The 27,171-nt window shown below is 40.2% G+C and overlaps 2 protein-coding genes across 2 annotated transcripts in view; both read right to left on the reverse strand.

Annotated features, from left to right (window-relative positions):
• Positions 1–14,277, reverse strand: kiaa0232 (KIAA0232 ortholog). The gene is made up of 8 exons (XM_085759538.1): positions 13,939–14,277; positions 11,351–11,924; positions 10,791–10,931; positions 8,150–8,219; positions 7,967–8,051; positions 4,453–7,834; positions 4,165–4,273; positions 1–2,889 (listed from the first exon to the last, which is right to left on the reverse strand). The coding sequence occupies exons 2-8, from the start codon at positions 11,585–11,587 to the stop codon at positions 2,873–2,875; spliced, it is 4,041 nt and encodes a 1,346-aa protein (XP_085615664.1). The 5' UTR covers positions 11,588–11,924; positions 13,939–14,277; the 3' UTR covers positions 1–2,872.
• LOC146969374 (uncharacterized) overlaps positions 11,907–27,171 on the reverse strand; it is a 19,766-nt gene continuing 4,501 nt past the window's right edge. Inside the window, exon 2 of the mRNA XM_085760460.1 lies at positions 11,907–11,924. Within this exon, the coding sequence (XP_085616586.1) occupies positions 11,907–11,924 (18 nt within the window). The remainder of the gene's footprint in view (positions 11,925–27,171) is intronic.

A 27,171-nucleotide genomic window follows, 5' to 3' on the forward strand; every position in this document is an offset into this window, starting at 1 on the left:
TTTTCTTTATTTTGTTTTTTGTTTTGTTTTTTTAAACACGGCCTATCAAAATGGAAGAATTAGATGGAGAAAGGTGTGATGCATTCCTTTAAACTCCCATGTAAATTAGCTTCTTGCACACATTCAGTGACAGATTCACACACACATGCGCGCGCACACACACACACACACATACACACAGTCATTCTTTCAATCATCGATATCACCTCACTCACATTTTTTTTTAAACCAAAATATTTTGTTCAACCCAACATAAAAAGATGGAGAGTGAAGTGTGCATGCTGCATTTTCAGACACATTCCATGGTTTATTTCTCAGGTGTCCCTCACTCAAAAGTAATCAACATGCAAAATTAACTGAATGACTTTTCTCCATACACTGTTAAATTTTATCATGCGCCAAGGTATTGCATAGGACTCAGGGCTTTTGAATTCCCCTCCGCATTGCTTATGCAATCTACAATGGCTTAGTTCTTTTTTTCCCCTAAACCTATAGCTCTAAATTAATGACAGTCGCCTCTGGTTTGCTTGGAGAGAATTCCTGTCAATAATTACTGCTATACAATCAAAGAAAGGATTTACATTAATGCATCAATGCACTGTCACGGATTTGAGTGTAGATTATGCAGTATGCTTATATCAAAAAATTCCTGAGTGTCTGATGACTGTCAAAGAAAGGTGACAAGACCCTGAAGTTGAGTACCTTTCATTCAGCTACTTGGGAGTCCTTTTTCAATTGAAGTGGCATCTGATTGAACAAATCTTGGGCCTTTACAATCTATGCATTTTCAAAAAATAATGAAGCCATTTCCAAAGCCATGCCTGCAATGGAGACACTCTCAAACGCAACACTGCTTTAAAGCAAGTCTACTCACTGATGACATATTTTTAATTACCCGTTAGTGGAAGGATGATTTTAGTCATCTGTGCTTCAGTTTCAAGGTATGACGTGACGCAATAAGTCACCCTGCTACTTGCCCTCAAAACCTATTTGAAAAAATAGAGTTAAATGGGGGAAAACTGTAACTGCAAATGCTTTTAACGAAATTTAATTTCAAAGCACAGGTCACAAAAAAAGGACAGCAAACAATATTTCATGGGTTTTGTAGCTACTTTGCTAAGGGTGAGTCAAATTGGTGGGGTACTAATCCTCTGACATTTTTTTGTGAATATAGGTCTGCATACATTCACATTTCTCTGAGATAAAAGTTGTATCACACTCACTCTGAACCAGTGCCTTCACAAGTTCTATGCTGACACACACAGTGAGACATTACTCAATATTTCAACAAGATATATTGTAAACCAAAAAAAAATAATAAATAAAAACACACCTCACATGGAAAAAAAAAAAAGCATTTGTACCTTAGTGTAATTATGCCATTTTTTTTGGTTTGACCATTGCCCATCACTTGTTTTGTTATATATTTGTTTAGTTGCAGCATGGACAGTTAACATTAGTCAATGCTGACTTTGTCCTTACTGCTGGGAGACAATGAACTGAAATAATATGTAAAAAAAAAAAAAAAAAAAAAAAGCGAGAGAAAGAAAAAAAAGTGAGATTTAAATACCTGCAAGTATTTCTGCTTTAGCTGTTACAGGCCTTACAACTAAGAGGTTACCTTAAAAATAAAAACCAAGCCACATTAAGCAAAGAATCAGGCAAAACTTTTTTCTTCTTTTCACAATTTTTCGCAAAAATATATATTCATGGAGTCTGACTGTCTGGATTACAAACAAAACTAGGCTTTGCCATCTACTCATCACAGCCATAAAATGGAACTGCAACTCCAAAAGATTTTGAACATACTTATAGCACCAATAGTCTGTACCATAGAAATTACAAAAAAATAAAGTTTCATTCAATTGCAACACAGGTGTCTGCAGAAATGGCTGTAGTCATGTTTTTTCTTTTTTTATGATGGGTCTTGACCCCAGAAAAACTTTTTTTTTTGTTTGTTTTTTCCCCAATTCTTTTACAGCATTGCATTTCAAGTAGATTATTAGTATTTTTGCCAACAAACTCCTTTAGATTTCCTGTTTTTTTTTCTTTTTTCTTGTTATTTTTAAAGTATTTTTTTATTTTAGCCTCACAAACCATACTATGTCTACTACTAGCTTTTGAAAGACTATCACCATTCAAAGATCAGACTCATTTATGATAACTTTTCACACATGGGGAATTTATGTATATTCAGAAGAAAGCTGCACACATTCTCTACTTCACATTCAGAAAGTCCTCCAAACAAACTATTTAAATTAAACTCTCAAATCTTACACAACTCAAAAACCTCAACATCCTTTATAATGTCTTTCTGAACACAAGATGGAAAGTAGAGGATGCGTAAGCAGTTGTTTCACACAACATTAGGTTTAACTAGAAAAAGAGGAGTGAGACTGGCTGGACAAACACACATGCACAACCATTCAGACACCACCAACTACCAGTAACCTAGTTCAAAAGCAAAATGGTGGGAACAAAACTGACAAGGATAGAACAAAAGACTGTCCCTACTACCTAACTGTGAGACTTGAATGAGGATCAGTGTACAGAATCAACTGAAACAAATTCTAAAATGCCTAAAATGCATGTCTGCACATGGCATCACTCAAAGACAGAACATGTTTTTTAAGTTTTCCTATTTTTCACTCACTTTTTGTTGATCTGATTGTTGATTACACATGGATTTAAGTTAGTAAATGAAAACCAGCAGGGTTATGTGTGGGGTTTTGGAGCAGTGTCTCAGAAAATTAGCCTACATTAAGTTTTCCAGCTCTGAGATGACCCTGAATCTTTGCTGGTAGAGGTCCAGTCACAAAAGGAGAGGAGTGCTTCCTCTCGAACACGAGCGTCCTCTGCAAAACTGGAGTATTCAAATGTTGCTGCTCCCTGGAGGAGGAAGTCAAAGAAAATGATTAGAATTTTGCATGTGAGAATATCCACGCCACACCTGATTGGTCACTGCACTGTTGCTTCCTTGGCTCCTACATCTGTTAAATTAAAGTGAACAGGTCTATAAAGTCTGTTTGTGGGCATTTTTGTGACTTGCCTTACTGTGACCCTTCAGATTCTGTGACCTAATTAAGAAATTCAGCTTTTCAGCCTGACTGCCACAGCAAAGGTCTTTACCATGAACTCTCAGTGACACCACTGCCTCACCTGTCAATATTTAGCCGATCTATCAGTTTCTTTGCACCAGTGTTCCTAATGGAAAAAGGTCTGTCTGACATCCAGACACTCTCTGTATTGTATACCTCACCACTTTATTGACTGTAAACTGTTAATGACCCACAACAGACTAACGACTCAGTAACTGACTGTCCATTCTTCAGTGTACAGCAAATGAAATACTTGGGGTTATCTCCTATTTTTTAGGTTATGTTATATATTTACATTGTTTACTCAATGTTAATTAAACTGCTTAAATGTGGCTACACCCTGATCCCAAAGGTGCTGCTGGATTTCAGTGAGCTGCTAAAACAAGCACGTTTTAGGGAAAATTAGAAGTTGCATGGTCATTGTTGCAGGGCTGGATATGGTCTGGGTCCAACTGAGGAAACGTAACATTTTTTCACTTCCTTCCTTGCTTTCTGTGCTTTAAACCAACTTCACCCTGTTGTGCTTATGGTTTATGGGCCTTTACATTCAGACCATCTCTGGCCTCTGTTGCTGTGTTAGGTGTTGGTAACTCCTGTTGATGAGTTCAGTAAGTTTTGTGCAGTGGCTGTGATAAAAAAAAATTATTACAAGCACATAGGCTTCATCCTTTGGACTGCAGATATCCTATATGGCACAACAACACTGATTAATAAGTATGGAAAGCAGAGTGTTAGTTGTGTATCTTTGGCAGGAAGATTTAGCATTGGTCAGCCTATGACCATCCCACCATGACCATAACACCACACTGCATGCAGACAACGGCACTTGAGACGTTAAGGCTACATAAAAAATATACTGATAAAATAAGAGGTAACTAGCAGACTAGTAAAGTAACAAAATCCAAAAATTATGAGTTAAAAGAAACTGAATCTAATTAGTTTTACCCATACAAGTGTGTTTTACTGATCATTTCAAAAACTGAAATAAAGTACTGACAAAACATTATTTGTGAGTGGTGTGATGTATTGTGAATGAGTTACAAATGCTTTATGTAAACACATTTACCTGTACACTGAGAGCCAGGGAAAAGGGGTGAATAGAGTGTGTTCTGCCACCAGCACTCATCTTGCTGGTTGCCAGTTCCTCCCTGTCCACTTACATTTAACAGAGGGAACTAAACAAGACAAATGAGAAGTGGTTAGTGTTTTTCAGTAAACAGCTGCCAGAGACATCACAGGTGGAATGTGACGCAGCTGAAATCAGATCATAAAATAGTGTATTTCAAGTCTATGTTTTTGTTAGTGATCACAATTGATTGATAAGCTTAGGAAATCATTTCAAAGAAACCCTCACCTCTGGCACATCTCCAACGAAGTCGTAAGCAATCCCATACTTGGGGATCGGACCTGTTGGTGCACAAACGCAGGACTGTTTCTCTCCTGAAGATTCTTCTTTTTGAATCTTGGCAACTGAGACGTCCGTCTGTCCACCTGCAGTTGATGAAGCTGCTGCCGTTTTGCAGTCTAAGCAAATCTCTTGCTCAGCGATTGGCAGGAGGGCACTCGAGCCCTCCTGTGAATCCAGCGAAGTCTGGGCACTCTTCTCCATGCCAGACTTCTTTAATCTGGGTAAAAATTTACCAGATTCCAGTTCTGACTTCCCGTAATAAGGGCCCTCACATTCTGCATCCTCCTCCAGAGGTTTGAGGTCAGCCTGAGGATCATCAAAGACGTCCACTGGCGCCAGGACGGGAAAACTCATCTCCTCTTTGTCAGTCTCAGCCTCTGAATCACTTGCTCCTCCAGGAGACAACTCTGAAGCCGAAATTGGTCGGAAATGAGTCCTGGGGGAAATGCGGATGGCCCTATACTGCGTCCGGTTGATGCCATATATTCGTGGGTGGAAGGCTTCATTCTCAGAGTCTGAGCAAAGAATAGATTTGGGCTTGAACCCTGGACTGAAAGAAGCCATGTCCTCAGGCTCAAAAGAACACTCAACATGGAGGACTTGAGAGAAGGGATTGTTTAGGTTGAAGGATGCGAACGGGTATTCTAAACCTTGTTCCTCACTATGCAAGCCTCCATAAGATCCAAGCAAGTCTTCATGGAAGATGAAAGAAAATCCCTTATTCAATCCATCTCCGCCTCCTCTAATGGCCTGGTCATTCTGCCCAAAGGACACAAGTGGCCTCCACAGGGGCCTGTGCCCGGTGGCGAAGCAGCTGCTCGTGTTCATGAAAACATCTGTGCCAGTGATGGTGAGCATGTCAGAGCTAGAAGCAGAGGCAGCTGCAGCAGCACACTGTAGCAGGCTATCTTGGGTGTCACATGGCGGAACAACAGCCCAATTTTTATCACCACTTAGTGTCTTCAATTCTCCATACACCCCTCCTAGGATGAATGATGTACTCTCCTTGTCAGAGTTCAAGTCCCAGGGCTTGGACGGAGTCATGTAATCCCCAGCACCATCTACCTTGGAGAGTTTGTTTTTGGCTAAGTCCTGTTCTTCTTTCTTGCCTTCCCAAAGGTGATACTCTGACCGTTGCACTGCTTTTTTCTGAGGTCCCTGAATTGGAAGTCCTTTTGCCTGCACTTCTGGACAACTGCAGCAGTAGCTGCCTGACTCATCTGAGAACAGCCCTTCACTGGGTTTTTCTGCTCTTTGCCTTGACATTACAGATTTGCCATCTTTGATTGCAGTCCAAATGTCCTTTATTATCCCTGAGCTGTAATCATCACTCTGTTGGTTTGTGTTGTCCGAAAACATGCCAGTGCTGTACTGTTTACTCTCATCCTCTTCTAATGCTATACCACAAATGGACTCCAATTTAGATTTTTTGGTGAAGGTCTGATTGGATGCTGTGCTAACACTGACCTCCTCACACTTACGGCCAGTCTCATCTTGCAAAAAATCCAAGATTTCATCCTCTAGATATGTACTAGAGAGAGGAGGGATTATACAATCAATCTCTTCATTGCCAATTTGAGCAGCATCCTCTGTGGGAGCATTTCCTTGTTCATTATCTGAACGCGTCTCCTCTGAATGTGACCACGGACTGCAAGTTCTTGTTGAAAGGTTAGAACAGTGTTCAGTTTCGTCAAAGGCACTATTTTTGGTCCATATTAGCAAACGAGACTGTTTATTAGAATGTGGGTCGAGACAGCTACAGACATCGGTGTTGTTTTCGTGACCGTGGGTGAGTGAGTCACGGGGAAAAGGAAAAGTGGGGCTGTCATACTGCAGCTCAAAAAGAGAGAAGCAGGATGAGTTCAAACCAGATGGTTCACTGGTGGCCTCAGGGACAGGTGGCTCCTCCAGATTTCCAGATAGTCTGCTCAGGGTGAATGAAACACTATCTAGGAGTGGGGAAAGCCGAATGGGAGAGTCTCCTATGAAGCTTTCTCCATCTATATCTTCTGAAGTGGATGGTGAATAACATCCCCACACTTGAGCCATATTTTCAAGATCCTCCATTAAGAATCCAACAGATCCCGAAGCTTCCTGTGAGTCTGCCCGTATTGCACTTTTCCCTTGCTGCTCAAGGCCATCTAACACTAAACAACATTCTGCCTCAACGTCTCTTTGCTCTTTGCTTTTCTGTCGAATCATGCTTAAGATCCGACTCTCTTGTATTGAGTCTGAGGCACTAGTATCCAATATGGATTGATAAATATCAACTTCATAGAAGTGAGTGAATTCAGACAGATGCTTGTCATCTAAATCTCTACTATCCTCTGGCTGAGGGCAGCTTGAGGTCCCAGTGAGTTCAGCAGTTTCATCCTCTGTTTCACCAGGCCCTTCAACAAAGTGCCCATCTACAAACGAGCCTGCTGGTAGGTATGCCCTCTGGTAGCTCTCATTGGCAATGCAGATTCCCTGGATTCTCTCCGGCAGCCTCTCAATGTCAGCTGACAAAGCCAAGCCATCCGGAGAGTCCATCTTGCTTCGATATTTTGTTTCCAGCTTGCTTTGTCTGCTGCTGAAAGGTACAAAATACTCTGTGATGGGCTCAGTGTACCAAAGTGGCTCCTCCATATACTCCTTTTTGTTTCTAGCCTCAACTCCGCACTCTTTTGCTTCCACCCAGCCTGGATCTTTATGAATCTCCTTGAGCGGTCTCTTCCCCTTTTTGTAAAGCTGTGGTTGTTTGGCAGCACCTCCAGCAGTGCTGCTACTGCTCCCTCCTGTGTTTCTTCGCTCTTCTTTGTCGATTACCTTCACCTGTAGCTTCACCTGCCCACTGTTGCGCATCCTCTTATTTTTCGCAGCCTCTCTGGATTTGTGCCTTATTCTAACTGCCTTGCTTCTGGATGACTTAGTATCACCCTGGTTCCCACTTGAGCTGGAGCCTGCCTCACTAGAGCCAGATGACCAGGATCTGGGTCTGAATTTGCCCTCAGATCTGTGTCTGGTCTGTCTCTTAGGGTGGACGGTAGATTTCTCCTCCACTGCTGCACCTCCATGGTAGCGGTTTTCTTTCTCCCTCTTGTTTCGTCGTTGCTGGCCTCTTTCACTGGTCACAGTAGTGATGGTACCACATGCCTCCAGGTTTCGCTCCTTTGCAGCCTCACCTTCGCTGTTGCAATCTTTTGGGGAGGAGGTGTCTGTGCTCGTCTGTGGGGCTGCTGAGGATGATGAACTTGAGTATGCACAGGCTTTAGCCTTGTTCCACACCGTCATGATCTCTTGGAGACAAACAGGTTTCTCTGACAAAGGAGGAAAGGCTTCATAATACCTGCAGCCACAACAGACAAGAGAAAAAAGTTGATCCAAAATGAATTAATAGCAGTATAGTTCAAATAAACGAGTAGATGGGTGTGTTAACACAAACACTCATTCATGCATCATGCCCACATTGATAGCTTACATTTCCACCTGGTCCTTTGAAGAGGGGGACTCAGCTCGCTCTGGAGACTGAGAGCCATCAGACTTCTTTTGAATCAGTTTTTCCTCTGTAAAACACATGAAAGAACAGTTACTAAGCAACTTTCTATTTCTATTTATTCCATCTAACAGTTTGTGATATGTTAGTTAAGGGAACAAACCAGACCTTTCTGTTTGTTTTGGATGTCCTTAAGTTTAGAGCAAAGCTCTTCAACCAGGCTCTCAATTCCAGAGTTCTGTGAAAAAGAAAAAAAAACAACAACACATTTTTGAGTTGCATTTCTTTAGCATATATCAAATTACAAAATCTACTAATAGCAAACTAATAGGGGTGTAACGGTACACACAAGTCACGGTTCGGTACGACTTCGGTACAACAGACACCGATTGCATGTAAAAACCATCTTCTGTTATTAAAGTAAAAAATAAATAGAATAAAACAAGTCTTTTAGAAGTGTAATAATCCCATTCATTCATTCTAGAGGAAAAAACACCCTGGTAAAACTTGACAACTGGCAACTATTACAAAAAACAAGAAACTAACATCAATGTTGTTTTACACAGTTAATGTGTTATTAGGTGGCTATATCCCAGTTGCTTTGGTGATGTTTTTGCTCCTGTCTGTGTTCATGTCAAGAGGCTGCTTAAAATCAGCGGGGATTGACACATCAGAGTGATGCCATCTTATAGAGTGAACATGTTTGATGCCTTTCTAGCGATGCCAAAGTGTTCCCAACACAGGTGATGTAAATGAGGCAGGCGGCTCTTTTTTATATACAGTCTATGACTGTGTGCACCGTGAACCGTGACCCCTGTACCGTGATCAAGATCATGCAATTCATTTCATTACTTGATGTTCACAAATAGTTGTGAATGGCAATTTTTTTTAGCTTGAACAATAACTGGTCTGAGCACAGTGATGGCAAAGTCAATCAACACCACAACATGAGCATTAGTATTAGAATAAGGATCAGCTAACTTAACAAAATTATTACAGGTATTTTAATACTTCGTACTAAATCACTGTGCTACTGTTTGTTAAAGATACAAAAACACTAACACTGACGAGCTGCTTTCTTTTTCAAGAGCCTGAATGAGAATGCAGTTTCAAACAGACTCTGACCCCATATGTGCCATAACAGAAAGAATGAAAGGCACGGGGTTGACACAAGTCAAACCAGCTGACTTGTGAGAGCTTAGGCATACTTGGCAGTGACTGTGCTATATTTAGGTATGGTGCAGAAATGGTTTCCAAAAAAAGAATTTAAAAAATGTAGGAAAAAAGTCCAGGCAATAACATAAATCATTGCTTCACGATGTTCTGACACCCTGAACATTGTCTACAGATCATGTTTGTCCTCTCGGGCTGAGCAATGTGATGTGAAAAAATATAGTAACAACAAGGCTTTGAGGTAAACACAACATCCAAGTTCAAATGCTAGCTTAGACCTAACAGGCACTGTCAGAAGAAATGGCTAAAACAAACAACAGACATTGCTGCTCCTCTGTCCCAATCCTGCCACACTTTTAGCTCATTCATATAATCTTCACTCTTCTGGAAAATGTTATTCCTTACCATGCCACCTCATGAAAGGCAGAGCACGGTTTTCTCCTGCCCAGTGTTTCCTCTTGCATCATTGTGCTAATGCCAGTCAGCTGACAGCCAACCGAGTCTGCTGCTCACTGCTGCAATCCCGTGCAGCGTGTTCTGGTTAAAAAATAGACCGCAGAGTCCAGTCCCTAGAGAAGAGCTCAACTCTCCTCATCTTGCCTCACAGACCCTTCCCCCTTCCCTCCCCCCTGCTTTGTGTCACTCTCAACTAAATCACACCTTCCCGACTACTGCTAGCCAGAAAAAATGTCAACAAATCTCTCAGTAGCTTTTTCACCCACAAGACACATAAAACACAACCAATATTTCATGACTAGACATGTAAATACAAATGCCAAGTATTTTAAGTAGGGACAGCACTGTTTTATGTCAATGAAGAACTTTGACCTGCTGACCCTAACATAACCTTTCTAATGAAGACTGACTGAAGGTGTGGTCATCCAGTGGAGGATGACCACACCAAATGAGGTGGCAATGCATTTACAATAAAACTCTCCCTTTGTTTAATGCTTTAGCCTCCCACAATGACAAGGCCTTATTCACTGACTATTCACGTGATTCATACAATTAATATCTGCATGACTGCACCTTAACAAGCAACAAGGAATACTACAGAAACAAATTCCTGACATAATTAGACAAATCACACCCTCATGCTTCCTCTGGTCCGAGCACTGTTAATACTTTTTATTAAAGTTTTAAAAGTTTTATAAATGACTAGAATGACACTCAGTAGAGCATGCCTCTGTCAAGGCTTAACAACTCTGCATGCCTGTGTCAAACTCATAGATTTTAATGGTATAATTGTCAAGAGCTTGTCTAAAATGTTGTCATGGCGCCCTTGCAATCTTAAGGAAAGAGCCTCTCAGCCTGTGTAGCTTTAACCACATCAGCATCTGCATAGGTTCTTCCCTATACCGCCACCAAGTTTGTACATATGGATTCAGTAGTTCTTGTGTAATCCTGCTGACAAACAAACCACCAGACAGACATGGACGAAAACGTAACCTCCTTGGCTTATGTAACAAGGAAGTTCTAACAGTTCCTGCTTCGGTGTAAGTTATAAATGGTCTGCATTCCTCCAAAGCGAAACTGATTTAAGACAATGATTATTTTCCATTACAATGAAAAAAGCCTTATTTGACCACTCCCTAAACACAATTAGAATCACAAGATTGCAATAATCAATGCTTACTTCATCAGATGCAGAGCGGAGGCATTGCACAGCAGCTTGTTTCTTCATTTCCTCAAGACTCAGGTCAGTCCCTCCTTTCTTCTTACTCTTACCCCATTTCTTCCCAGCTCCCTTCTCCCAGCCCAAGAAGATGTCATTTTCCTGTCACACACAAAGTCAGTCAAAGAACACAACTAATGAAAAACAGTAACATGGAAACGGCAAAGCATTTTACGTTAACACATATTACATACAATATATATCGTCTAAATTTGTAACATTTAAGATTATGTACCATAACAATCTGCAAACACACAGAGATTACATATCAATAAATGTAATGGCAAATGACAGAATTCTTGGGAGGAATTTGCAAGCGGTACAAGTGCCATAACATGAAAGAATAGCCCCATTATTAACCTCTCCAAGCAGATATATATCTTCCTATAACAATATCATTAATGTAATGGATGTAATGAATAAAGATTGCTACCACTTTAGATGATAATACACTACAAATGACAATCATTTCATAAGCTTTTTGATTTTGCATATATGTCTTAAATGTTGCAGGAGGTCACCTGGTCCTGCAGGTCATAGTCGTAACTGTCATGCAGGAGAAGGCTGAGGACGTAGCGGGTGTAAATCATGGCATCGATCCCGCACTTCTCAAGCTCCTGGCCAAGCCAGCTTTGCACTGGCCCCAGCGACTGGAGCAGGGACATCTCTGAGGCAGGAAGGGGGCCCACAAAGGGGTAGGGGCAAGAGAGGTTTTCAGGAGGAGCTGGACCGTCTGAATCGGTGCTCACTGGACGCATGGGACCTCAGGTGTTGGCCATTCTCGAGTGGAGCGGCATTGTGATGGGTAGTTATGGGTGGTTGGTGGAGAGGGGTATGGAGAGAGGATGAGGCAAAACCTATCTGGATGAGAGGGCAGTCACTCCAGCAGGGTGCACTGAAGGGGCTCTACATGTGGAGGCATGTAGTAGGTTTTTTTTTTCTTTTTTTTTATTGCTTTGAGCAAAAGAGGGGATTTTACTCGTCAGGCATGGCTTATGCTGCTGATGGTCTCAGCTGCTGAGCAAAACACAAGATGTGTTTGCGTCTTAGTTGCAGGGGTCCATTTTGAGGCTATTCTCACTTCATCTGCACAACCTGAAACAGAGCAAACAAGCATTTTAAAAAACAATGATATTATGCTCCCCCCTTTGATTTTAAAAGGGAACAAAACAAGAGAACGGGTGATGTAACAATATATGTTATGACAGATCCTACCACTCTCTGTTCCTGTTAGTGGTTTATAGCCATGTTAATGACATCATAAGAAAGCATGAGTTGTCTTTGAATAATGTAACAACAACAGTGGCCAGAATCTTGACATATTGAGGTCCTGAGCGTGCTTTAAAGTGACAACATAATAATACCTGTCACTTCACAGTACCACACTCTACCAGAGGGTTGAGTTTAAGATCACTAGATTACACTTGCTCACCAGACAGGAACCTCTCATATTAATGTGAATGTATCTCAAACATCCAAGTTATTCCAGTCTATAATTATAATACTGTATATAAATGCAATCTAGCTCAAGTAATAACAGGAGAAGCAGTAAAGATGAATGACAACATTTCTCTGAAATGCCTAAATGAAAGCAAGGTTTTGTAAGACTTCTAAGAGAATGTGCAATGTGCATATTATTATTATTATTATTATTATTATTTTTTACTATTTCATCCTCTGTAGGCACAAAATAACACTGTATAGATTCAGTTGTGAATAATAGATTACAAAATGTCCAGGATTAGGGACCATTACAAAACACCTGACAAGCAACTGAGTGCAACTCTGTGGGAATCGTTCGCTGTCAAGTTCATGTGTTTCATCTGGCAGCAGTGGATTAGAGAACCGACGCGAAGAGCAAATGGAGGCTGCACCGATTTGATTGGCTGGCCCAGTAGTCATTCAACAGTGGCATATTAAAGGTTGCCCGTTAGGAGACGTCAAAAGGACAAGACAAGAAGCTTTGCCGTATACAACCCCACCATTTCAGCAGCCATCGCCGATATACAGAGTTACATTGTGTCAGTTAATTCAATGTAGGTTGACAGCTGAAATGTTTGCTCGCTTTATCGATCATAGCTAAATATGGCTGACCAGTGTCTCCAGCCCAGCTGTTTCTTGTATAAATACTAGCCCCGGCAGCTAGCTCCGAACTGCACTATCCACATGCCAACTTTACCCTACAACCTATGATTACACAACAATTACCTTACACGACAAACAACAAAATAATAACGATAAAGCAGAGTTAATTAACGATGATCCTGTTGTTGTTTTTTGTGTGTATTGCAACTTGCAGATACTGGTGGCTTCCTGACATTAACCGTACATTGCTGGCCTATAAACGATGTTTCACATTAAGCATTGATGCCATGATTATCTCGACATGCCGTACAAACTACGACTTGGTGACAGCTGAAGTGTCAACCGATGTTGCACCGGGTTGTGGTGTTAACTTTGGTTAGCTAGTGTCACTTGGCAGTCAAGCAGCAAGGTTAGCTACAGACCACCGACCTTTAGCTAATGAGCTAAGTTAGCCAAGTTAGCTGCTCGACCTCTGTCAAGACAGTTTATTGTTATTTTTACGATTACATAGCATTCGTCATCCAGGTGACACAGGATACGTTTAATCTGAATTAGTTAAATCGCGATCTCTCCACGTCCTGATGAGCACTGACGTTAGCTCGGTGTGCGTCGGGCAGGTGAACGGAGGCTGCTTCTCTACGGTGACATTAAAGCCCGACGGTTACACATTAAATAGTTAGCCAGCGCAGCAAACGGCAACGAGCTAACTTTAGGCCAAGTGTAAAGTTTCCATGGGAAGCAAAGCACACGAAATGACCCAAAGTGTACTGCTATTCGGCGTAGGCATTGTATTTAATTTCAAACAAACGCTATCTATCACGTAGGCTTGTTGTTGTGAAAAGGGGGAGGAGGAGCGGCTGCCCCGGTAGACTACTAGGGGACTGTCAGACGTTTTCCCTTCAAAAATGTGCGCCATATCGTCATACAGCGACAGAAAAAGCCGTCTAAACATGGCACTCTAAACGGGGACATAAACACCACCGTACGGAAAGAAAGCTCATATCCATCTTGCAAGTTTACTTACCTGCCGTGGGCTGAAGTAGAGAGAAGCAGCGAAAGGGGAGCGGCTATTTCTCTACCGCTGCCGTTCCGAGCTTGAGCTCTGGAATCCGCTGCGGTAGCATCGCGTATCATGGACGCCGACAGAAATGGCGCTGTTTTCACATTCAGTCCTTCTTCAACAACGTCAAGGAAACCGACGACATTCGGGCTCAAGCCGGAGGAAGGTCACTCCTTGATGACTCACACTACGTAGAGCCATCATGTCCGCCACCCAAGGCCAGTTTCACTCAGTGAGGGACTATTGAATGCGCCACCCTCCGCGTCGTATCTAGGCAACAAGGCAAACTTCCGCCATCCTGTTCGTACAGGCTTGATTCCTCCGCTAGGGTATTGCATCAGAAGCCCAACTAGTACTCTCGTCGTTTGTGCTCACAGATAAATGCTGAATAACGTTAAGTAGATTTAACTCAACAAGGGAAATATATTCAAAAAATATCTCAACCGCTGTAGCCGTTTGTATTTTTTTTCTTTCGCTGTGTTAATAAAGAAATAATTTGCTTACGGTGGCATTTTCACATAGGATAAGATACAAAGTAGCCTACACACCTAATCAACAAGGTGGTGCAGCGAGTCTTTGCACGTATTTATTTGCCATTTTATGACTTGATTTTAGTTTTTGTCCTATTCACTAAAACAAGAACTTGATGTCCTTATGAAACTTTTTTTTTCTTTTTTTTTTTTACTAAGCAAGCAAACTATAGCTTAATTTAATGATGATGATGAGTTTTCTTATTGCCCAATTGTTTTAATTGAGATGTAGCCTCCTGTTATTGGTGTGATTAAAAGTTTAATTAGGTCCACTAATGCTGCTGATGAGGCAGCATCAGTGTTGGTCACCTCACATTTATCATAATTGTCCACGGGGTAAGGATAGGCCTAATGCATCTATTTAGTTATGCACAAATAGGAATCAATTTTTATTTTTATTTTTAAAAGGAGAGAAAAAAGATGCAATTTCCAGTGTGTTGACTGTTAGTTTTAGTGATTAGCCACTTTAACAGAGAAGTAGGCCTATGCAGCTAATAGGATAGGCCTACTGTAACCTTTTTATTCAAACCATTTGCTGCTGCTACTGTAAGCTACCTCTAGTAACTGCTCCTGTTACTACAACTGTGGTGCTATCGTTACTACCAGTGGTACTATTTATAGCACTGCTACTCCTCAAGAGCAAAAGTTGTACAGTGTGAGCCCTGCCTCTATCAGGTCTGCCAAAGCCTAAAGTGTGTAGCCTATGTACGTTGGGGGGGGTGGGGGGGTTGGAGCTTATTCTTTAGGCTGACCACCTGCCCTCTGTATAGGGTCTATAGCGTGGCACACTTCATCTGCCCTCTGACCCGAGGGCTTATGATCCATGTGTCAAGTCCTGTTGACCAGCTGTTGGCTCTCCTGCTGCTGCCACCACATACAGCCACCTATAGAACGACACACTGCCTCCTTGCAGTGCTACTACTATAGGTGATTGTCGTTAAGTGAATGTGGAGTGGAGAGAGCAAAATAGGTCAGGAATGTGCAAATATGTGTGAATATAGGCTACCATGATGATACACATGCAGGCTATCTGTTGTTTTAACCAAAGGCCAAACACATTGATCGCCTGTAAGCACAGAGGCAGGTTAATCAATTAGGAAGCTGTGTGGGCTCTCATCAAATACAGGCTTTGAAATAATTAGCTGGAAGATTTAACACCAGAGTTGTTTTGTTTTTTCTTTGTGTCTTGGCAACCACGTACAGTATGCCTTCCCTGTCACTGATAAAAATCTTATCTGAACTTCAGCCTCAAGCACACTGACATGCAAGCGCAATTTAACATTCAGAGAGAAACGTCTCAGTCCCGCCTGCTCTTTGCTCTGACAGCTTTCTCGTTTGCTAGTGTTAATTGAGAGTCAATTTGGAGCAGATGGCACAGTTAAAAGATGACCCATAATCCTCTCCCCGCAGGGGGGGTTTAGGGAAATGGGGGTGGGGAATGGTAAGAAGAGGCCTCTTGGTGATTTCACTCCGAGGTTGTGAAAGGAATACAGTACACTTCCCACAAAGCTTTGGAATTGCTTTCCACCTTAAATGCGTGTTCATGGGTGCCGTCTGAGGTAAAGCTGTTCATCAGCCACAGGGTGGGTCAGTGAGGTAAATCCTTTATTAGTCACTGCTCACAAGGTAGATAACTTAATGTGGTGTGCTGTGCACACCCACTTGTTTACATTATGTGTCCTTACACAACCTCAAGCATTTTCATACTGTCAATCAAAGCTGATGTATGAGATTGTCCCAAAACTGACAAAAGAAAAAGATTTCAGATTATAAAAATAGCTTTTAGATCTTAGATCTGAACAGATCTGATACTGCTGTTGGAGGAATGAACACCATTCAGTCAAAATGGTCATCATGGTGGAAAACACTGTCTAACCCATCAGTCCAAGATTTATCAGTCGGCTACATAGTCACACTCTTTCTAAAACTAACCATATGAAATGTAGCCTAATCATGTTTATGTGGCTTAACCTGTTAAATTCCATTTGGCCAACTTTTATGCAATAACAAAGAAATCAGCTATAGAGCATTAACACAAATAACTCCAACACACGCTCATCATAATCTTTCATTTTTGTTCTTTTCCACAAACAAACATACTACATTTCAGTTCTATTTTTGATAAAGCGGCAAACTGATTAGTATGAGTAACATTTTCTCCTGTTACAGTGTGTTAGTGTATATTTTGTATCTTTTAAAATTACATATTTGATAGTCACTAAACAATTAATCTAATAACTGGATTATTAAAGGAGATAAATGACAAGTAGTATTGCAGTTTTGATGTTCCATGTGTTCCATATAAAACAAAAATGCATCATCAGATTTCTTTTTGTTGTTGTTTGTTTGTAGCCTACTAAATTATTATTTTAGAGAATAAAGTTTCATCTATTTTATTCTGTAACTTGTTCATTATCGTCACCAGGATTCAGACATGGGAAGATTTCATTAAAAGAGGGACTGATGCTGTATGAGCGGCAATCAGCAACAGTTTTCACCTCCTGTTAAGATGGCACACTTCTCAGGACACTAATCCTTTTACAGAATTTAAACACTTGCCTTTGGAGAGACCAATCACAGCTTGACGCATTAATCAAAGACACCAATCAGCATCTTTGGGGAAGACACAAATCCCGCCCTCTGGTTCCTCTTCCCTGTTTGCAGACCTGTTTACCACTATCTACTTCTGTCTGGACTCTTTTTGCATGCCTGGGTGCATACATGTGTTTTTATCTGGTCTCATACACACTGTTGTAATAGTGACTGAGTTGGGTAATGTTCTGTTTCCTGTGTTTGTTGTAGTTGAACATTGCTGCCCATGACACTCACTAGAGCCAAAACATCAGACATCATAACACAGAGAAGGGGAGTTGTATTGCTATTTTATTATGTATAGTTTGTTTTTTATATTCTTATCCTATATGTTGTTATCATCACTGTGTAATGCTGCTGCTGCACTGTAATTTCCCAGCTTGGGATCAATAAAGTATATCTATCTATCTATCTATCTATCTATCTATCTATCTATCTATCTATCTATCTATCTATCTATCTATCTATCTATCTATCTATCTATCTATCTATCTATCTATCTATCTATCTATGATCAATGCAACTTGTTTAATTCTAATGTGTGAGGTGGAGAGGTGTGGTTGGTGTTTCTTTGCTTGTTTTACTAGTTTACGTAACATACAGATTCTGTTGTAATGTCTCTATCAAAACATATTTACAATTTGAACTTATTTTCCAGAAAATCCATACTGAATCTTATCACTCAATTCAATTTTTTTTTTTTTTTTTTGTGGTTAGTTTTTTGTACCATCCACATGTGAGAACATGTGAACTTGGTTTTAGATATTATCAGACACGTAAACAAGCATACAAATTCACATGAAGCATGCGTAAATGAAATAAATCCTTGTTTCAGTTACTCTTTTTTCAGTTTCCATGTTTTTGTTTCATTTTACATCACGATTATCCTCATAGCCAGACTGTCTTTATACATCTTGTGTGTTCACAGCTTTCCTATATTTTCCCCTGTATTTGCATCTATTTGTTTTGGCTTTGTTACCTCTTCATGATCTTGTGGACTGTAAAGACTTTTTAAAGGCAAACATCACCCCAGTAAGTTTCCAGAGGGTCTTTGTTCCAGACAACACAATGATCTCAGTTATTCTTAATGTGACTTAATAAGGTTTTGTGGACTACCGCTCAAACCCCAAAGGATAGATTTCCGAAGTGTCCCGTGTCCTTACATATATATATTTAGCTTAAAGCTCCTTACTCAGCAAGCTGCCGTAAGTTCAAGTTCAACTGCCTAAATAAATCACACTTGAATGGACACAATAATCACTTAATTTCCGTTTTTATATGACATATAGTTTATCAGAAGCAAAGTTTGTCCCAACACCAGTGGAACATAGTTGCACAGGAGGTCACTGAGTTCGCTCTGCAGCATGTGTCTGGCTATTTGCAGCCTGACAGATAGTTTGTCTACTGAATACACTCTAAAAGGTCAACTACAGTGGTGAACATGTATGATCTTCTTTATCTTTGTTTAGAAGTTATTATCATATGCTCAAAAGGAGCTGATTATTGCAGCACAGAACTCAGTGTGTAGCAATCAGTAGGTCAATACCTGACCAGTACCTGACCTACTGATTGCTACACTGTTTTGAGGCTACTTTATCTATTTTCTTTTATTTTACTTTTTTATTCTTCTTTGGTCCCTCTTTTACTTCTGTGTCTTTTGTTTGTCTTGTCTTTTTGTTTTTATGCTGTTCTTTTTTCTTTTCCTTATTTTAAATGTTTTGTCTTTATGTAAAGCACATTGAGTTGCCTTGGTATGAAATGCGCTATATAAATAAAGATGCCTTGCCTTGCCTTACTCTTAAAGCAGTGTTTAGATTTAGTATTACAATTAATCCATTTTATCCCATGTGATAAAACAATGCAGGCAGACTGACAATCTGATCAGATAGCTCCTTGTTGTGTGAAGGGGAAATGGTCTAAACCTGGGTAGTTTACAGTTTATCTGTGGGTTCTAGTGGCTTTGGATGAATTCACATATGTGGACAAATGTGTAAATGTGTCCATCCTGAAAGATTTTATAAGGGCTGCTGACAATGAATGTCTCTCTGTCATGTGTCTCACTGTGCGAGTGTGTGTGGGAGAGGACAGGAGAATAAGACAAAAAGCAGGCCTGTTTGCAACAGGACAGTGCACAAACACTGCTAGTTTTAATTACGTCACAGACAAGTGGCTGTAAAAGGCAGGAAAATGTGGATTACATCATTCAGTCACAGTGTATCCACAGAGAGCCTGTTATCAGCACAGCGCTGGCGTGAATGTGCTCTCAATGCAAATAGCACAGCAGCCTCACATGCCCTCTGTTAACTTGTCTGCAGAAGATGAAAGATTACTGATATGGTGGTTCAACAGTGCTCTCCCTGTCGAACACAGCAACATGTGTTGTTGTATAGACTCTCATTGATCAGAAGCAAACCAAAGGAGAATACACATTTGCTAAATAAATGAAAAGACACAACACTTTTGGAAATGCACTTGTTTTCTTGGCAAAAACACAGGAAGCAGTGGGAACAGGACTGACTGACTGACTGACTGAATATTTGAATGACTGACTATTGCCATCATCACTGCTTGATTCTTAAAATGAAACAGATCAAGCTGTTTATACAAGTTGAAGTATCTGCAGCCTTAAGAGTTGCCAACTTGTCACTAGATTTAAAGACATTTTTTTTCCCTAAAAAGCGCCAACAAACCTGGACAAACCTTAACCACTCTCTGTAGGTCGCCTCCAACAATCCAGAATTACCAGACCTTTGATTATAAGCCTGTCTGTTGAAAATGAAGTGTTTATTGTTTTAACTGGAATAGACCACTGCCAGTCTCATAAATACAGATTCTAACATGCAGGGTTTCACATGTCACAAATCTTAGGAACTGATCCTGTCAACTTGCGGGGACCGAGGATGAGGCTAAACGCTGTGTTGGCTAGAAGCTAAACAACAAATAACTACAGTAACCGCTATCATACAACCCCTCTTGTAGATTTTGATTGCAATAAACTCTTTGACATCCCTCCCACCCCCCATTTTATTTTATTTTACAACTCTTACTCAACAGACTGCCACATTTGGAAACTCATACAGTACATGCACAATCATGTACCCAGTGCAATGTGTGCGACGGTGTTGACAGGAAGAAGATTACAGACAACACAACACCCCCCCAGAGTTTATGGCACCAGCAGCATTTTTTAAATACTCTGATCTTATATACACTGTGGAGACAGACAGAAAGTAGAAAAGCCATGCATTTTAAAAGCAATAAACACAGAAGCTTGGACAAAGTGTCTGAGCCGTCCGACGAGCAGAGACAAAGAGGCACACAATCCAGCTCCTATACCTGTCATGCCAAACCAATTACCCTTCAAATGGGTGTGTGTTTTAAGCACACATAAGCACAGAGAAGAGAAGTGAATGTGAATGTGAATGTGACACATGTCAGTTCTTTTCTGTCCTCAAGTGCACTGACTGACTCCCTGGTGCAGCCATTTACCAGGTTTTTGACACAGTTTGTTTAAAAACTACATAACAGGGCCTGGCTCTTTTAGGAAGTAGGAGAATGAATGAACCATATACACCAAGTAAAAACCACGGGGACAGCTCTGACAGTATCTATCCACAGACAGACAGACTGACTGACTGACTCAATGCGTCTCTGTGGCAGTTTCTGCTTTAGGTGTCTCCAGGATCACATATTTTCATGATGACACACACGCACACAGACTCATTAGGTGTAAACAATATCAGCTTCAGTCTTTCCCTTTAACACTCTGCACATTTTCTTTACTGTTCTTTAATTAATAAAATGTACATTTATTTTCCATTCGATATTCATATTACATGTTTTATTTGGTAGGCTATTATAGGCCTATTACTTTAAAATTGTATACTTTGTTCCACTTGCCTTGCTTTCCTGCCTGTGTTTGTAAAGCACTAACAGTGTGTTACCACTGGTATGTGCTATCGCCAGCCCTTTTGATATAAATAAACTTGTATATGTAAATGTGGCAATAATAACAATTCAGCAATCACAAGTCAACATTATCTGCTGTGTGTGCATGACATGAGCCACTACAGGCCAGTCTTATCTAGTCTAATGTATCTTTTTAACATTATCCAGATTATCTAGACTGGAATTTTGCCTTTCCATGCTCATGGATACCTCAGTTTCTCTCACGTGACTTTTTCTTTTATACTTGTATGTTCATGTTTATTTTTGTCTTAAGGCAGGGGATGAATTAGTACCCAGTCGGCTTGACTCATGTGCTGGAATGTATAGGGTATAATTGACTTTTGGGGGAAAATGCCGGTGGCTCCTCTGGTCCTCTTCTCCTCTTAACTTTATTATTTACCATTACAAACCTGGATCCACCCTTGTTTGTTTTTTTAAGGTTTCATCCGAATGCTCAGCTATGAATATCAAATGACATCATACAAATCGAATGCAAAGTGCCAGTGTCACATGATTCTACAGATATGAAAAATACATAATCAATAGAGCAAATTAGCTGCAATTCAACAAATGTTTCTGCACAAGCCCTTCGCACCATAACCCTGCTTATCATATGTAGGTCAAAGGTGACAGTGGTGACACTACTGTCTATGAATGAGGCTGCCCTGTGTTTGACTTCCCTCATCATTGGACTTTAGAGCTTCTTGGCTGTGTGGATAAAGACAACATAACAAATCATATCAGTAACTCACACAAATTGTGCAGGAGGCGTCTGGTGGATAGACAGACTGATACTGTTGCTCAGCAGACACAAGACTTAAGTCTTCAAAGCCGCCAGATGCCAGCATCCAATTTGACAGAAATGGCCTCTGTGAGACTAAGTGAAGAGGAATGTATGGTATGGGAGGAACTCTGCGGTATGTTGTATAAGCCTGGTAACTGTTTGTTAGGCGGCGCACAAGGCTGCAGTCAACAGGTCGTTCTTGGGAGACAGGTTTTAATGAAAAGTATAATCATACGCCCATTCACCCAGCCTTTGTATAGCAAATAATTCATGCATGATCTATTCCAGTTTGCATTGCAAAATTGGCTTATGAGCAATTCCTGTGTAGTCATTAAGACTTACTCAGCAGTTATTACTGTAATAAACAGACAGCTCACGTGCTGTAGTTTATAAAGGTTATTTCAAGGTCTGTCACACTTATATTACTAAATATTATCCTAGTGATTCAGCTTGATCTCACTTACATCTCAATTTTGCTCACAGTATACTGTGTACTGTCATTTACAAGTGCTCATTTTTCATTTTTGATCAATTCATATAACAGTAAGTTGAGAACTGATAATTACGGTATCTATTTAGGTATAAATTTAGGGTGGAAGATGAATCTTACGTAGTACAGTGAGAAATGTTAGTTCATTTTTATTTTTAATATTGGTGAATATTGGTTTATTCTTTGTACTGGGAGTTTGAGCAGTGTGAGATTTGAACACAGGAGGAACTAAAGTCAAGAAATATGACGTTTCTATGTGTTTCCAGCTGCCTGATCATCTGAGAACATTTGTGGCTGTTAAATGCTGCACTGTATTGACCCATGACTGTATTTGGCTGTTTGTTACTGTCCAATACCAAAGTATTGGACATGTTGTAAACTTCGTTTTTTTGTTGTTGTTTTTTTACTTTTCAGGTTTTCACTCGCACAGCTAAGATGGCTGAAGCTTCAAAGAGCTGAGGGGAACTAAAAGTGGTGTTGATAACGCTCCGTAAGTTTCTCACATTGAGTGTTACCTTTCACATAATATGTAGTTATTTGATCAATTGTTGACATAAAAACTAATGATTAGACTGAGCAAAGTCAAAATAAAAAAAAATTACATTACAATTTTCATTTAAACCTGCTGGAATACATCAGTCGTGACAATTAGGTCCCATACGATTAGTAAAAACCCTTGCATAACTCTCCATTCAAGTATTACCCAAAAAGTATAGACTTTCCTTACCCATCCCTATCATCTTCCCCTCTGGAGGTTGGTGGAGGGGCCGTAACTCTCTCCACCCTCCCCTCTGGAGGATGGAGAGAATGTGGAAGCCATGTGCTGGTATCTTTTCAAAGTTAATCATCCTCACAAACCAAAATTGATCAAGTCTTACTGGCCTGGATTTGAATAACATTCACTTCCATAAAGACAAGATAGCAGATGACCAATAGATGTTGTGCTCGTTTTGCTATTTCATAGTGAGCGAAGGCCACAGCAACTTTATTCATTTCTTGATATGCTGACCCACTGTCAAGTCAAACTGAAATCTAAATTATCTAAAACTCCAACCATGAGGCATGTGTGAAGTGGAGAAAAAAGGAATAATGAACAAATGTCAAATATCCATGAGCTGCTGAGCGAGCCGAAAGGAAGCAGCAGTGCTGCGCTGCACCAACCACAAAAAAGCAGCGCACAGCGTCAAAGTGGAAGCAGACCAGGTGACATGACATGAGGGGAGGAGCCAATCTGCTCACCTGTTTGTGTGAACCTGTGTGATATCTGTTGAATTAATGTGGTTGGTTGTCTGGTGTGAACTTTAAAAGCCATGACAGTGAGTAGTATGTTGTTTAATATAAGTGGAATACAACACTTTGGAGTTTCACATTATTCGCAAATATGTGTATTTTCCTGTTCACATTTTTTTCATGTTTATTTATTCTAATGAAATTAATCTTTTTATATATATATATACTTGTTTTTATTTGAGGGATGCCTCACCAGACCGCGCAGAATATGAATACATATTCAAGCAGTTCAATACATGTACCATACAATTATAATTACATTCAGCCAATGAAAGCTTCGATTTGAGAAAAAGTTCTGGTTTTAAATGAAATTAATCTAATGGTACTAATGAAAGACAGCTAATTCCATTCATCAGTCATTTAAACTGCACCTACAAATAAAAGAAGAAAAATGATGAACTGATCTATCATGTGGAAAAGCCTCGCAGATTCTTAAGGACATAGAAGGAAAGGAAGGGAAGACATGACTTGACAGCCACTGGCCATGAAGCAAATCATTTTGATAAGAAAAGCACAGGCCTCTTTGACTCTGCTCATTCACAATTTAGCTTCAAACCTTTCCCCATGAGGACTGTGTTTCCCAGTATAGGTTCCCATATGTGTTTGGAAAAGGTTCAGTCAGATACAGTCTGCAAACCCCCCACACACATTTGTATTTCACAATCTCAACCTCATATTTGACTTTTTTTGTGACACAGCATCACATGTCACCCGTAAGTTGACAAATCAGTTTTCAAACAAACTGTCAAGTAGCCTTTCAGTAGACCCAGACGTCCTGCGGTCCCTCAGAGAAACCCAGTGACGCCTCATGACGGCTACAAGGACAGGAAAACACTCTCGCTTAAAGTTTTCGAGACAAAGAGCCACAGTGTGTTTAGCATGTTTCGACTGCTGGGAGTCAGGCCACGAGATGAGCCGGACACCCTGGCAGCTCATATGACCAGAGATGTGTGGCTTTAAAACAGAATGAGGTATTCATAACCGCTCTACCTCCTCACATGGAGCGAGCTGAGCTGAGCTGAGCAGTGTGTGTGTGAGAGTGTTGGTGTAAACCTCCATCTACAAATATCCTACATCCACACACAGTGAGATTGACGCCTATAGAAAGACCTGTGTTCTTAAATTATAGACAGAAATAATATGAAGGTTTTTTTTTTTAATGATAAACATCTTGAATAAACCCTGCTACTCTGTCTCCTATTCTGTTCATCAGATCACTGTAAAACTTTGAATTATTGACTGAAAATGACAGTTAGGGTTGCACACACTGCTTTAGATGGTGTTTAGTTCAAGGAGAGACACTACAGGCAAAAACACTGTTTTTTCATGCACTGATCAATTTTGAGATTTTGGGCTATTTTTCCTCCTTAATATGTATTTTTTCAGAAAAGACAAAAGAAATGGCAGAAAATCCACATTAAGGTGGTTATTTTACTTCATTTTGTCTCTTTCGTCAGTAGATTTCTCCTAAATTCACCAAAAGTTAACATGCTACTGTGACATACTGTGCTGTGCCTGTTGTCTGACCCCTCAGGTATCATTGTAAAGCTCTCTCACTCCTGAACAATGATGTAGGCTCCAAACATTGCCATCTCCTCTGTCGTAAAAGTATGATTTACATTAACAATCTATGGAATTTTACAGTACAAGTCTTTAAAGGCTGTTTTCTCAAACTGAGTTTTTCCTGAACCCGAAATCTCCACTTCAGCAGCACCTACAGACACCAAACCTTCCAGTTTCATTCCTGTCTATTATCATATGTTCTGAAGGTTTTTACAGAGGGGATTGTTGATATATTATTCAAAGCCTGATTTATACAACATTTTATCCCTAAAAACATGACGAAATTGGATTTTTTTTTTTTAGGGCTGGTGACAGTATTTTCTCATTTACAGAGTGATAAAAAGAGATATCCAAAATCCCCTCTGTAAAAACTTTCTAATATGTCAACAAAATAAAAGATGAATTTTAAAAGGGGCTTTATCCATTTTTCAGATTTCGGTTCTGGAAATGTATGCAAATTAGCACATATTTCATCAGATATTATCTCGTTTACATATTTAAACATAAAATTTGACAAAACTTGTAACACAAAAAATATTTGTCTTAATGTAAGTGATAAACTTGGGAAGTTTCATAGTGATATCTGTTATTTAATTTTTTTTACCCTATTCACCTGTAGTGTCTCCCCTCAAGTTCAATCCTCCTGCCTCCTCCACTCTCAGTGCTTTCTCACCTGCTCCTTGTAATCTTCAGGTGTTTTCAGCAACCAATCAGATTCAACCAGCTCATGATACTGTCAAACTTTAGATTCTCTTCTCTTCTCTCAAAATTTTCCCATTCCTGTTTTGTACTTGCAAAGTTTTTTTGTTTAGTCAGAATTAAGTTTCCAGTAACAGTAATGCATGGGATGCCAAATAGTCAAATATCACATGCACTGTCTTAGCCAGAGTAATTGTGGATTTTTATCTTAGAAATAATTTCCGAAACAAATTATAAAGAAATGAATAAGGTCATGCGTGTTAATGCTAACAAATAGGCTTGAGTATGTTTATTCATTATTGATCTCAGTAACTACTCTAAACACATGATCCATTTATTTTCCTGGGGCTTTTGAACACATCTCATGACCTGCCTCAGAGAATAAATCCTGCAAACTCACACAGTAATAAAGCTACAAAACCAAAAGACAAACAGAACACACACCTCACAATATACAATACTCTCTTCTCCCTATGATTAGGCTATTTCCCTTCCCACCTGTACCTCTTGACTCCACATCCACATTCCTCCTCCACTTGGGACACCTCCCCATAATCCCTATAAGCCTTTATAATGCCCCGCACACAGAGAGAGAGAGTGAGAGAGGAAGTGGAGAGTGGAGAGTCTCGGCTTAATGGCCTCTCAAGCCGATTACAGGCCAGCCACATTTCACCAATGGCACAGTAAAGGCCTCGGCCTCAGCTTACACTGTCAAATCAGCAGCAGGCGCATAGGAAAGGGAGGTCATCCATATGGCAGCAGCAATTATTCTGACTGGGACTGCTGATGATTCAACAACGTTTCCTTTTTCACACCGGTTTTTAAAAGGGAGTGTGTATCTGCCACTAGAGGGCGGCATCAGTGTGCATTATTACACAACTGCCCCGACTGGAGAAAGTATGTTAGTTGGCCAGTGCGTCAGTCTGTCACAGTGGATTAAGACGCAGCATGTTGCCTTTGCTCAGGATTAACAAACTAGCCTGTACTAATGTTTCCACTCCAGAGACTCGGACTCCCCAAATCTGTTTGTTGTTTCTGTGATTCCTTTGAACTGGAGAGTGATTTAAAACTGTCAAAGGAACAGTTAGTTTTTAAATTGAACAAGAGGCTGAAGGTCATTTAGAAAATATGGAGTAACCAGTAAGGCTTTGTTAATGTGTGTAAAATGTGACCATCAAGCTTTTTTGATTGTGTCAAAGTGTCTGATGCCCTATGGTGTCATCAATAGCCTATCAGAGAGATACTTACATACAGACTGACGGGAATGTATGAACTTTATTGCTTTTTTATATTCACCTCAT

Source organism: Trachurus japonicus, chromosome 18, assembly GCF_045865225.1.
Source record: "Trachurus japonicus isolate A0001 chromosome 18, Traja_1.0".
Lineage (NCBI taxonomy): Eukaryota > Metazoa > Chordata > Actinopteri > Carangiformes > Carangidae > Trachurus > Trachurus japonicus.

What these genes read in the sequence shown, in the direction of transcription:
- kiaa0232 (XM_085759538.1), bottom strand. Translation starts at nt 11,587, where the DNA reads ATGCGTCCAGTGAGCACCGATTCAGACGGTCCAGCTCCTCCTGAAAAC. An exon ending in CATCCAAAACAAACAGAAAG is followed by an intron (nt 8,052 to 8,149) that starts GTCTGGTTTGTT and finishes TGTGTTTTACAG; the next exon opens with AGGAAAAACTGATTCAAAAG. An exon ending in TCAAAGGACCAGGTGGAAAT is followed by an intron (nt 7,835 to 7,966) that starts GTAAGCTATCAA and finishes TTGTGGCTGCAG; the next exon opens with GTATTATGAAGCCTTTCCTC.